This window comes from Penaeus japonicus, unplaced genomic scaffold (assembly GCF_977035675.1).
Source record: "Penaeus japonicus unplaced genomic scaffold, GWHDUDI00000001_assembly GWHDUDI00000041, whole genome shotgun sequence".
Taxonomy (NCBI): Eukaryota; Metazoa; Arthropoda; class Malacostraca; order Decapoda; family Penaeidae; genus Penaeus; species Penaeus japonicus.
Window position 1 is genome coordinate 12,896,564 of NW_028234443.1, and position 15,000 is coordinate 12,911,563.

The 15,000-nt window shown below is 33.7% G+C and overlaps 1 protein-coding gene across 1 annotated transcript in view; it reads right to left on the bottom strand.

The window, feature by feature from the left end:
• Positions 1 to 15,000, bottom strand: part of LOC122253809 (uncharacterized) — a 158,979-nt gene that overhangs the window by 32,936 nt on the left and 111,043 nt on the right. Inside the window, exon 3 of the mRNA XM_086534305.1 lies at positions 3,295 to 4,332. Coding sequence (XP_086390431.1) covers positions 3,295 to 3,358 — 64 coding nt within the window. The 5' untranslated portion in view covers positions 3,359 to 4,332. The remainder of the gene's footprint in view (positions 1 to 3,294; positions 4,333 to 15,000) is intronic.

Here is a 15,000-nt window from a genome sequence, read left to right on the forward strand (position 1 = left end):
AGCAAGTTTACATGAAGGTTCCTTGCACTACGAAGCCACTACGAAGCTTAGCGAAATAGCCCGACCTGATACGGAAACAGGAACTTCAGCAGGTTCGAATTAAGATTCGCTTTACTAATTATCTACCCGGATCTCTCTCCCATTGTGAAATTGAAACATGCTTGGATCAGGGTTCACTCTGCAGCCTAATGTTCGAATCAGGGTTTACGTTATTCCGAATCCAATTTTAGGTCTCGCGCCCGACCTAATATTGAAATGGATAGTTCAAATCATGGTTCAATTTACGTAGAATCCAGAAACCAGATTTATTTTGTCACGACTCTCGATCCCGACCCAATATCGAAACTTCAAGGGTCTCTTATGCATCCACTCAGATATCGAAACAGTAAGTTCGAAACAAGGTTCATGCCACCACGAATCCACTCGCGAACCCCCTCGGGCCTCCAGCGCGATCATTTGTACTCTCAAAATATTGCAGTTATAATGATGGCATTATCCGCGCTCATTATGGCAATAATGATGATGAAACGGTCTCATTAATGCTAGTATTTTCCGGGTTACAATTGTCATTTAAAGTTACGCGTCACAATAGCTATCATACGGGGAAAAAAGAATCGGAGAGAATATATACTTTTTTTTTTCTTTTTTTTTATTCAACTGAATAAACAAAGCGCCAATATATGCACTTCGTTAGGCTGGCCTCAGGTTATTGTTATAATGAGAGTGATAATACCAATAATAATAATAAAAAACGCTGATATAAATCCGTTACACTGCAGAGCTCGTGATCTTTTGTTTGTTGTTTTCCTATTGTCGTAACATTTATTATACTATTATTATCATTTAATTGTTATCATTGTTTTTATTATTTTCATCATCAGTGTAAGTAGCGGCGGCATCGTTATCATTATTGTTATAACTATTATTATTACTGTTATTATCATTATTGTTGTAATTGTGATCTTTATCATTAACATCATTACTATGAACATTGGTGTTGTTGCTGTAGTTATTATCATATCTTTATCATCATCATCTTTATTATTATCATTGATGTTATTTTCATTATTACCATCATTATCATTACCAAGTTATTATTATTATTATCATTATTATTATCATTAACATCATTTCTATTAATAAGAACAATAGTACTATTCAGTTGCAATGACAAGAATAACACCAACATTATCTGTCTATAATTCTGTACCAAGCAGACGGATTCATAAATAAATCTTTCAATGGATCACTATGTGCTAACATACATCAAACATGAAGGTCACAGTTCTAATAATACTGTAGTGTTCAAAGGGAAATGAAAAGTGTATGCGCATTATTTTTTTTTTTTTTTCCTTGTTTCCTTTTGTGGGGACGGTGTTGATGGTGATGATGATGATGGTGGTGGTGATGGTGATGATGGTTATAGTGATGTTTGTGATGATGATCTTACTGACGATGATGGTAATGACGATAAGATTATAGGAGTAAGGGTGATGGGTATAGATTCATGGCATATAAAAGGATGCGTCTATGCAATAGATAAAAGTTGTAAGAATGATATAAATAAATATAGGCAGATACTTGTGCATTTGTGTGCCTATTCACCTATATATATGCATATATATATATATATATATATATATATATATATATATATATATACATATATATATGTATATATATACATATATATGTATATATATACATATATATATATGTATATACATACATATATATGTGTATATATACATATATATGTATATATACATATATATGTATATATACATATATATTTATATATATACATATATATTTATATATATACAGTACATATATATTTATAAATATACATATATATATATATATATATATGTTTGTGTGTATACATATATGTATATGTATATATATATGTATGTATGTATGTATGTGTATATCTATATTTATATATCTATATCTATATCTATATGTGTGTGTGTGTGTAAATATGTAAATATATATATTCTTTACCTGTACCTGTAAAAAAATCATCAGACCATTTAACACCAATTTCAGAGGTTTATAGACGGCCGGTAAGAGTTTCGAATGCTTAAGCTCTTTTGATTCTAAATGAATGAGTAGCATTCGATTCACTTAAAAGACGGATCCAAAGTATTTTTTTGTTTCGGTTCTTTGATATGAATGGGCAAAAGTGGAAATAAAAGATGTTTGTAAATACATACATTTATGCTGTGTGTGTGTGTGTATGTGTATGTATGTTTGTATGTATGTATATATATATGTATGTATATGTATATATATGTATATATATGTATATATATATATGTATTATATATATATATGTATACATATAGATCCTATATATATATATTATATATATATATATTTATGTATCTATATATTTATATATATATATGTATATATATATGTATATATATGTATGTATATATATGAATATATATATATGTATATATATGTATATGTGTGTATATATGTGTATGTATATATATGTATATATATATATACATATTTATAGTTATATATATATATATATATATATATATATATATATATATATATGTATATGTATATATATATCCATAATTATATACATACACACACAGACATATATACATATATATATATATATATATATATATATATATATATATATATATGTATATATATAAATATATATATACATATATATGTGTATATATGTATGTATGTATATATATCATATATATGTATACATATATATATACATATATATATGTATGTAATATAATATGTATACATATATATATACATATAAATACATATATATGTAATATAAATATGATTGTATGTATGTATATGTATATGTATATGTATATGTATATATATACATATACATATATACAAGCGTGTATATATATACACATATATACATATGTATAAATATATATATATATGCATATACATATATATATATACATATTCATATATATATATATATATATACATACATATACATATATATACATACATATATATACATATATATACATACATATATATATGTATATACATTTATATATACATACATATATATATGAATATATATATATACATACTTATATATAAATATATAAATAAATAAATATATAATTTACACACAAATATAATATATTTATACATATATACATATATGTTTATATATGTGTGTGTGTGTTTGTTTGTGTGTGCGCACATACACACATATATACATGCATGTATATTTACATATAAAACCATATGCGCATTAGCGGCACTTACCTGACAGAAGAGCAACAGCTAGAAAGAGGGTCAGCAATTTCACTGTAAGTGGTTGTGTCACCATTATTCACTCATGTACCTTCACTAATGTTCGTCTGAACTTTCTTTGGCTCAAAACCAATTCTTATTTTTTCGTCGTTGAAGCCCAATGTCTATTTCACTTTTTTTGTTTCCTTCTCATGCATTATAATTCCTTTTGTTTCTAATTATATACTTTTTTCCACTTTTTCTCACTATAGAGGCGAACAATAGAATCCAGTATCCTCGCCCATTTTCTTCATTATAATCCTCCTCTTTCCAAGGGCTTCTTTCACATATAGCGTCTGGAAGGCACGCGATGGCTCTACGACTGCCACACAGCGCGATCTCAATGTACCTCGCCTACGCTCTCTTGCTTTCCAGGTCTTCTGCGGAAAGAGTCAGTTCGAGGTTTAGAGATTTAGAATGTTTTCGCTCTACGCTCTCGATGAATGGTGGCGGAGAGCGTAGACTTCCTTAGTTCAACGTGTTCTGTGTAGGAAGGAAGGGAATGGCCGTTAAAACTATAATTGCTGATCGCCTTGTTGGGGTTTGTAACAGGTCTTTAGGTGTGATTATGCTTGCCGATCGGTAGCACTATACATTCTGATCACCTGGTTAATGTTTGTAACAAGTCATCGGGTTAAACAATGCTTGTTGGTATAGCTCAAACTATTCTTTCTGATCGCGTGGCCAATGTTTATTAAACTATATTTTCTATCGGCACAATTGTATTGTTCGATCACTACTTCGGACCAAGAGCTACCTAACCCGGGACACTTGGCTGATAGATGAATAGATAACGGAAGATATGATCTTATTCGATATCCCAAGGGCCATTTCTTGCTGCCCTCTCTTTGAAGGCGCCTATTACCCACTTAGCACTTTGGCGACATATGAGAGGTAGTGGCGCTTGGGTTGTGACAGCAATCGTGTGGTGTTGCGCAGAGGTTCAGGCTGTTGTGAAAGCTTCTTGTCTGTTATGACCAGGAGTTTTCAGCAAAGACATCACGTCAGATCCTGGAAAACAAAATATATGTAGATAGAAATATGATATTACATGTGGTAGTTTCATGCATAAAAATGATAAAAAAGAGTGTACAACAACGCATGTAGTGGTACAGAGTTGGTGAAGGGACCAGTGTTATGAATAGAATCTTTTAAATCTTTGATTCGTCAATTCTTGTTATCATGATATACATACACGTGTGAGTGTGTGTGTGTGTGTGTGTGTGTGTGCATATTTAGAGAGGGAAAGAAAATATAAAAAAAAAACATAAAAGCAAAAGAATACTAGAGGGCATTTCGCATGATATATTAAGCTTGTTGGGTTATTTTGTGCACTGCCACAAAATCTCTAGAAGAATCGTAGAATAATGTGCAGAAATGATGTCCTTCAGCCCCAGGTTTGTGTGTATCTTCATGTGAAGCCAGGAACATGGAAGATTTTTCTCTCAGTTCTGCAGGTTATAAATATTTCAAACGTGTGCCTCTGTCCCTCAGTCTGGATATATTTCCCCCTTCCCCAGGGCCGCCCTTGCTGTCTATGCGTGAGAGAGAGAAAGAGAGAGAGAGTGAGTGAAAGAGAGAGAGAGAGCGCGTGTGCATTTTGGTAGATGTGTGTATGTGTGTAATCAACAAGATATAGATTTAAAAAAAATGTAAACCATAAAAGTGGTAAATTATCAGACTTACTCTAATCCACACACACAAAAAAAAGATAATTTCCCTTTTTCTTCGAAACACGTAGCCTGTTGAATCCTTTTCAGCCTTATTATGATAACCTTCCTTACATTCATACTCATGTACTAACATCAATAACATTTACTCACATCAACCCCCCCCCCCTTATATTTCAGGTGAAAAGTGATACATTAAAACCAATTGGACATTTTGTGGTGGTGTATTTGGAGTGTGTGTATGCGCATACATTGGGTGCTGAAAGTGACATATTCACACGGATGGTAAAGCGTCATGAAGATGCTCTCAACCAAGATGAAGAGGATGGCGATGGTGATGAGGATAATGATCTTTTCTTCAAAATACTACTATTACTACTGAGCTTAGTACTTATTATCATTATTATTTTTATCATTATTATCATCATCACATTACTGTTATCATCATTATCATCACAATACTGTTATTATCATTATCATCACCATCATTATCACCATTGTCATTATCATCCTGATTATAATTATTATGATAACCATCAATATTACCATTGTTGTTGCCGTTGTCATTATAGTATCTCCATCATTATGAACATTATTGTTGTTATTATCATGATTATTATTATTCTATTGTCATTAATGGTACTGAAATCATAATTATTAATATCATCATCATTATTATGATTCCACCATCACCATCCTTATTTCATTATCATTATTACTTTAATTGTTATAATTATTATGATTATGGTCATTATCATTGTTTTCTTCCATTTTCATTATCATCGTTATTTCATAAAGTGAGAGAAAGACAAAGAGAAAGAATGAGAGAGCGAGAGAGGGAGAGAGAAAGAGAGAGAGAGAGAGAAATCTTGAGAGAGAAAAAAACAACTTAAGAGTCAGAGCGAAAGAGAGAGAAGTCTTGAGAGACAGAGCGAAAGAGAGAGAGAAAGGGAAAGAGACACTGGTCTTCACTGAACTCTCGCCACGCCTATTTACCTATGCATGTAGGAACAAAAGGACTCCAAGGACTCCCCTCCCATCTCCCCTCTGAACAAGTGCAAAGAATCCTGCAGAGGGGAAAGCCTAGATTACATCGGAGAGCTGACTTAAGACGAGTTAATTATGGGAAATATCTGAGTTTCTTTCGGACATATTGTGAGATTGAGGAAGAGGGAGAGAGGGAGAAATAAGGAAAGAGGGAGAGAGAGACAATAAGAGAGAGGGAGAAATAAGGAAAGAGGGAGAGAGAGACAATAAGAGAGAGGGAGAAAGTGAGGAAGAGGGAGAGAGAGAGAAGGAAAAAGAGGGAGAAATAAAAAGAGAGGGAGAGTAAAAAAGAGGGAGAGAGTGAGAAATAGGGAGAGAGGGTTGCCGAATGGGAGGTAGATGATAATGATTGCAGTGATAATAACGATAATATCAATAATGATAATAATGAAAACAATAACATTATTCATGATAGATATAATGATAGCAGTGAGAACAGCAATAATTGCCATCACTACTATTATCATTATCATAATTATTGTTATTACTACTACGATAATGATAATAATAATAATGATGATGATGATTCTTATGACAACAATGACTACAACAAGAAAAAGAAAAATAACAACATAAATAACAACAACAAAAACAATCACAATGATATCAGAGCCCACTCACACACTCCTACCCCCTCTCCCCTTCCCCCAACCCCCTCCTTCTCCTTCCCCTCCTCCCTCCTCCTTCTCCTCCCCAACCCTCCCCATCCCATCCCCTCACCCTCACCCTCATTCCATAGAGTTGCCTTATCTTATCTCAGCCCCCTTATCACTCCCCCCGCCTCAACGCATCCCTTATCACAATCTGTCATCCTCCTCCCTCACTGAGAGCGCTACGACCACGTACGACTTCCGTTCCCAGCTGATCCTCTTGTGTTGACTCCTCTGGTGGCATTATTATGGTATTTGATATGCCAGGAGTGCCAGTAGTGGTACTAGGAGGTGGAATGGGAGTTGTTATTGTGCTGGTAGTTGTGGTTGTAGCAACAGTGGTGGTAGTTGTAGTAGTAGTAATGGTGGTGGTGGTAATAGTGGTAACAGCAGTAGTAATAGGAGTGATAATGTTAGTAGTAGTGGTAATAGTGATGGTGGTGGTAGTAGTAATGGTAATGATAATGATATTGATAGTGAAGATAATGATGATAATAGTAATGATATTACTAATAATTATATACATTATAATGATAATGATAAAGGTGATAATGATAATCATAATGATAATAATGATATCAAAGATAATGTTAATAACAATGATAATGACAATAATCATAATAGTAATGATAATGATATTAATGAAAATTATGATAATGATAATACTGACAATAACGAAAATGGTGATAATTAAGACAGCAATGATAATGATAATAACAAGGATAATAGTATTGAAAACAGCAATAATAACGTTATCAATATTGCTGCTGCTTATGGCGATAACAACAAAATTCTACGATAACACTAATAAAGATAACACCAATGAAAACAACAATAAAGATAATAGCACTCTCACAAACACCAAAACTAACAACATACAAATGATTTGAATGATAAAGAAAATAATGATAAAACCTATTACCATCATCATGTTTATCATCATCTTTATCAATAAAGACAATACATGATGATAAACAGCCTTTCCATTTCTTACAATAATAACAACAAAAATAACTATGATTATGATAGACATGCTGATAATGATAATGGTCGTAATACTGATAATGATAATGACAGTAATGATAATAGCAATAGTAATAGTAATAATGATAATAATAATACTAATAATTATAATAATAGTGATGATAATGATGATGGTGATTTACTAATTACATAACAATCTAATGATATTCATAATACATTTCCTTTACTTAATTCCTTATTTTATCCCGTGTCTTTCTCAATATCATGTCTTCCCTATCCCCCGTGCTTTATTTACCGTTTTCCTTCCCCTTTTGATTCGTTCGTTTTCTATTCATGCGAGAAGTGATATTGCATTTCCTTCAATTCGTCAATGAGCTGAATTGAATTCTCCTTTCGCTCTCTCTCTCTCTCTCTCTCTCATTCTCTTTATCTGTCAATCTGTTTATTCATCTGTCTAGTTAACCGTCTGTCTGTCTGTTTGTCTACATACACATGCACACACACACACATACACACACATATACGTGTGTGTGTGTGTGTGTGTGTGTATGTATGTATATATATATATATATATATATATATATATATATATATATATATATTTATATATGTATGTATGTATGTATGTATGTATGTATAAATCTATGCATATCTTTTCTTCCCCCCAACTCTTCTTACTCTCCCTCTCTCCTCCCCTATCTCTATCCTCCTCCCCTCCTTCTCATCCTCTCTCCTCTTCTCCTCTTCTCCTCCTCTTCTTTCTCCTCTCCGCCTCTTCCTCTCCCCATCTTCATCTACCCCTCCTCCTCTCCCCCTCCTCTCCCCCTCCTCTCCTTCTCCTCCTCTCCCCCTCCTCCTCTCTCCCTCCTCTTCTCCCCCTCCTCTCCTCTTCCTCCTCTCCCCCTCCTATCCTCCTCCTCTATCCTCCTCCTCTCCCCCTCCTCCTCTCCCCCTCCTCTCCTCCTCCTCTCCCCCTCCCGTCCTCCCCCTCCTCTCCCCCTCCTCTCCCCCTCCTCCTCTCCTCCTCTCCTCCCCCTCCTCCTCCTATCCCCCTCCTCTCCTCCTCCTATCCTCCTCCTATCCTCCTCCTCCTCTCCCCCTCCTCTCCGCCTCCTCCTCTCTTCCCCCTCCTCTCCCCCTCCTGTCCTCCCCCTCCTATCCCCCTCCTTTCCTCCTATCCCCCTCCTATCCTCCTCCTCCTCCTCCTCTCCTCCTCCTCCTCCTCTCCTCCTCCTCTCCTCCTCCTCCTCTCTTAGCATGAGAGATCCCCATCCCCGCGGGAGCAGCAGAAATACATTAGTAAATTGGTGACTCAGGTGGGTAGAAGAGAACGCCTCCCCCCCCCCTTCCTTCCCTTTACCCCCCTCCCCTCCCTCTCTCTCCCTCTTCTCCTTATCATCTTCCTCTCCTTCTCTCCTTCTCTCCTTCCCCCGGCGTATTCTTCTTCTATTTTTTTTCTATATTCTTTTTTCTCATTTTCTCTCCTCTCTTTCTCCTTCCCTCCCCTTCCCTTCCTCTTCTATCTTCGTCCATCTTCTATTTTCTCCTTATCTCTTTCTCCTTCGATCCTTCATTCGTCTTCTGTTTTCTCATTCTATATTATATTTTCTCCTTTTCTCCTTCTCTCATATCCTCTTCTCCTTCCTTTTATCTTTATCATCTTCGTCCTTCCTTATATCTTCCTCCTTGTATCTTCCTCCTTCTCCCCTTCCCTCTCCTTCTATTTTCCTCCGCCTGCTTCCCTTCTCCCCTTCAATATTCCCCTCTGTCCATCCCCTTTTCGTATTCCTCTTTCTCTTTCTCTATCTCTCTCTCTATCTCTCTATCTCTATCTAGCTAGCTATCTCTATCTTTATCTATCTCTCTCTCTCTCTCTCTCTCTCTCTCTCTCTCTTTCTCTCTTTCTCTCTCTCTCTCTCTCTCTCTCTTTCTCTCTTACTCCCTCTCTACCTTTCTCTCTCTTTCTCTTTCTCCCTCTCTCCCTTTCTCTTATTTTTTTCTCTCTTATTTTCTCCCTTCGTCTCCCTTCTTAGCTCTCTCTCTCAATCTCCGGAGGAGGAGGAGGAGGAGGGGTAGGAGAAAGAGAAGGAGGACGGGTAGGAGGAGGGGTAGGAGAGAGAGGAGTAGGCAGAAGGAGGAGGGGTATGAGGAGGAAGAGGAGGAGAAGAAGAAGAAGGAGGAGGAGGAAGAGGAGGTGGAAAAGAAGGGGAAAAGGAAGAGGAGAAGGAGAAGATGAAGAAGAAGGAGGAGGAGTAGGAAGAGGAGGAGGTGAAAAAGGAAGAGGAGGAGGAGGAGGAGGAAGGAGGTACGTAGCGAGCTAGCACAACCCATAATGCGCTTCAGGTCTGAGCCTATTTGGTCCGAATCATCTTAACATTTTAATTTTTAATTACTATTTCATCTTTTCTTGGAATATATTTTTTCTTCCGTTTGATTTTTTTTCCTCCCTGATTTATTTTGTTTGTTTTGTTTTTGTTTTCGCTCCATTGGTTCGTGTGGTTTTATATGTTAGTGATGGGAAATTTTATTAAGATCCGTTTTCATAACAGATGTAAGATGCACACACACTCACACACACACACATACACACACACACACACACAGATATACACACATGTACATATAAAAGGATAGATAGATAGAACGATAGGAAGATAGATGGATAGATCAACAGATAGATAGGCAGAAAAATGGATAGATCAATGGATAGATAGGTAAGTATACAGATAGATAGATGATCCACGCAACCCAAAATATAGAAAGAAATATTAGTATTTTGATTTATCTGTTTACAGGCTATATTCTATATGTTCTTGTTGCTATTATGGCGTAAAACCAAAGATAAAAAATGCATATCATAAATATGTAGAGAGAGCTGATTCCTTCACCAATAACAACAAACTTGAAAAACGTATTCACTTCTATTCATTACACGAATGAATCAATGACTCAGATTCATCATTAGTATAACATCTGCCATTTTACTTTTATATGGCCTTAATGACCTGCTTAATGTTGAATGGCATCCTTGTTCACAATGAACTGTATCTATTTTCTTTGGCTGGATCATAAACATATGTCATCAATAACGTGGTATGTGCATCTTTGTTTCGATGGAAATGAATGAATAGATGAACGAAGCATCTATCTCTTTCTCCTTCTCTTTATCTCTCTATCTCTCTTTATCTCTCTCTCTCTCTTTCTATCTATCTATCTCTCTCTCTCTTTTTCTCTCTCCCTCTCATTATATATATATATATATATATTATATATATATATATATATATATATATATATATATATATATATAATATATACATGTATATATATATATATATATATATGTATATATATATATATATATATATAATATATATTATATATATATATATATATATATATATATAATATATATATATATATACATGTATATATATATATATATTATCTATATATATATATATATATATATATATATATATATATATCTATATATTATATGCCCTCTATTTTCTGCTGTTTTTTTTCTGTTTTTGCCCTCTTCGTTTTCTGTTTTCTGTCGTTTAACATTTTTTTTTACAAGTCTCTCCTTCTGTATTATCTCATGTTACTCCCTCTCATCTCGCTCCTCTCCCTCTTCTTTCTCCTTCTATCCTCCAGCTCCTTTCTCTCCTCCTTTCTCTCCTTTTTTTCCTCTCTCCTTCTTCTTCCTTCCTCTTCCCCTTTCCTCTTCTCTTCTCCCTCTCTCTTCCCTTCTTCTCTCCCCCTTCTTTCCTTCTCCTCTCTACTCTTCCTCTTCATCTCTTTTCTCTCCTTCTCTTCCTCTCTCCTCCCCCCTTCACTCTCTCTCTCCTTCCTTCTTCTCTCTTCCCTCCTTCTTTTCCTTTTTCTTCCCTCCTTCTCTCCTCCCTCCTTCTCTCCCTCTCTCCTTCCTTCTTCTCTCCTCCCTCCTTCTTTCCCTAAATTTCACCCACCTTCCCTCCTCCCTCTTTCTCATATTCTCTACCTCTTTCCTCCCTCCTTCTCCCCCTTTTTCCTTCTTCCTTTTTTCCTCCCTACTTCGCTCCCTTTTTCCTCCCTCCTTTCCTCCTCCCTCGTTTCCTCCTCCTTTCGTCTTTTCACCTCATCGATCACTCTTTTCTCTCCCTCTCCTCCTCTCTTTTCACCCCCCTCCTTCTCTCCTCCCTCCTCCCTCCTTCCCTCCCTCTCTCCACCCTCCTTCTCTCCCTCACTCCTCCCTCCTTCTCATCCTCCCTCCTTCTCATCCTCCTTCCCCCTTCCTTCTCTCCCGCTCTCCCCCTTCCTTCTCTCCTCCCTCTTTCTCTCCTTTTCCCCTACCTCCTCTCCACCTCGTACATCACTTCGTCGGCATTAAATAGCATCGTTCAAGGTTTACATCATAAGAAGTGATGAACAAATCATCACGCCATCCCCCCCCCCTCCTCCACTCCCTCCCCCCTACCCCCTCCCCTTCGGATGAAATGAATCTGCCTATCCATCCGAAACACATCTTTTCTTAAAAAAAACCATCGAACAAGTGGTAGGTAGCGCCCTGTGTGTTACCAGATGATTCCCTTGAGGTATGGAGGGGGTAGTCGTAGGGGGCACGCTGGGGAGGGTGGATTGGGATAAGTAGTGAGAGGAGAGAGGGAGAGGGTGAGAGAGCGTCGGGGTGAGAATGTGTGTGTGTGCGTGTTATATCTATAGATATACTATATATATATTACTATATATTATATAATGCTATATATATATATGTATGTATATATGATATGCTATATGTGTTATATATCTATATATATATACTATAGTATATTAGTAATATATATATATGTGTGTTGTGTGTGTGTTGTGATGTGTGTGTGTGTGTGTTGTTACTTGTGTGCTGATATATTATATATAGACTGATATATATAGTATATTATATATTTACTATTTTCTATATATATATTTATTACATGATATATATTTATTTATTTATTTATCGCTATTTATATAAATATTACGTATTACATATAGAATATATTTTATAGTATATTATATTATATATATATATAGTCTGTGGTTGGTTACCAGATGATTCCCTTGAGGTTTGGAGGGGGATAGGGTAGGGGGCTAGTGGAGAGGGGGGAGAATGGATAATGTAGGAGAGGAGAGAGGAAAGAGGGTTGAGAGAGCGTCGGGGGAGAAGGATGTGTGTGTGTGAATATGTGTATTATAATATTACCTTGAGGTATGGGGGGTTGTGGTGGTGGGTCTGGGAGGAAGGGAGTGGGAGGGGGGAATGGGGATTAGTAGGAGAGGAGAGAGGGGATGATGAGGGTGTGAGAGCGTCGGGGGAGTTTGATGTGTGGGTGTGTTTATATACTATATTAGATATAAATATAAATATATATATTATATATGTATGTTATATATGCAAATTTTTATGTATATGTAATATATTATATATATATATGACTTATGTTTATGTATATATTTAGATTTATAGAGATCTTATATTTTTATATATTATATGTGTGTGTGTGGGTGTGTGTTGTGTGCTGTGTGTGTGTGTGTCTATATCTATCTATTATAGTTGTGTGTGTGTGTGTGTGTGTGGCTGTGTGTGGGTGTGTATATATTAGAGATATATATATATATATATATATTTTATGTATATGTATATATATATATAGCTCTAATATGTATATACTATATATATTTATTTTATATCAGTATTTATTTTTTATTTATTAGTTGCATTCACATAAATATATTACGTATATTCGTATTTATATATATATATTATTTATTTATTTATATATATATATATTTATATTATATATTATAATATGTATATATATATATATATTTATATATAAGTATTGTATTATATATATATTATATATTTATTTATATATATATATGTATATTTATATATATATATATTTATTGTATATGTATAATTAAATATATATGTTTAGACAGATAATACATATATATATTTATGTATTTATTTATTTTATTTATTTGCATTACATTTGTATGTATATACATATATTCTGATATATTTATATTTATATACATATATATATTGTTGCTATTTATATATTTTTATTGGCAGTACCGATATATGTATACTATATATATTTATATATATATATATATTTATATATATCATATATATATATATATCTTTATGTTACACATATACTTTTTTAAATATGTGTTATATATATATATAATTTATATATATAGATATAATTATACACATGAATATGTGTGTGTCTATAATATGTATATATATATATATACACCATTATATATATATATATTTATATCTATATATATATACCATGTATATATATATTATATTTATAATTTATATGATATATTTATATTATATATATATATTATATATATTTTTATAATATCGCTAGATTTTATCATATATATACATGATTTTTATATATATTTATATATATATATATATTTATATTTGTATATATATACATGTATAATTATATTGTATATATATATATATTAATATATATATATATATATTATATATATGTATATATATAGAGTATATATCTTATATATATATATATATATATATATATACTTACTATATACATATCATTATACCTGACGCTCTCTCACCCTCCTCCTCTATCCTCTTCTCTACTTAACCCATTCCCCCTCCCACTGCCGTCTACCCTACCCCCTCCATACCTCAAGGGCGGAATCATCTGATGAGATTATGGATATATTGTATGTTATAGTAGATTATACAATATATATTATGCTTTTATATATTCCTATACATACATAATTATATATATATATATATATCTATATACGTATATATATAATACGCATATATATATATATTGATATGCATGTATGTGTCGTATGTATGTATACACACACACAAACACAAACACACACACCCCGCCCACACAAAACACACAACCACACACGTGTGTGTATGTATATTATAGATATAATATTATATATATATATATATATATATATATATATATTATATATATATATCATATATACATGTGTGTGTATGTGTGTGTGTGTGTGTGTGTGTGTGTGTATATATATATATATATATATAGTTATATATATATATATATATATTATATATATATATATATAAAGGCATTTATGTATGCATATCTCTAGTTTCTAATGCTTTACCTTCAGCCCACTCCCTCAACTTTAATATCTGTCTTTGATTTTATTGAAGATGGCGAGGTGCCTTCCGGCAACGTCTTGTGAAAAAAATCCTCTGTTGAACCTCTTGTCTGATGTAGATTAACCACCACCTGGAC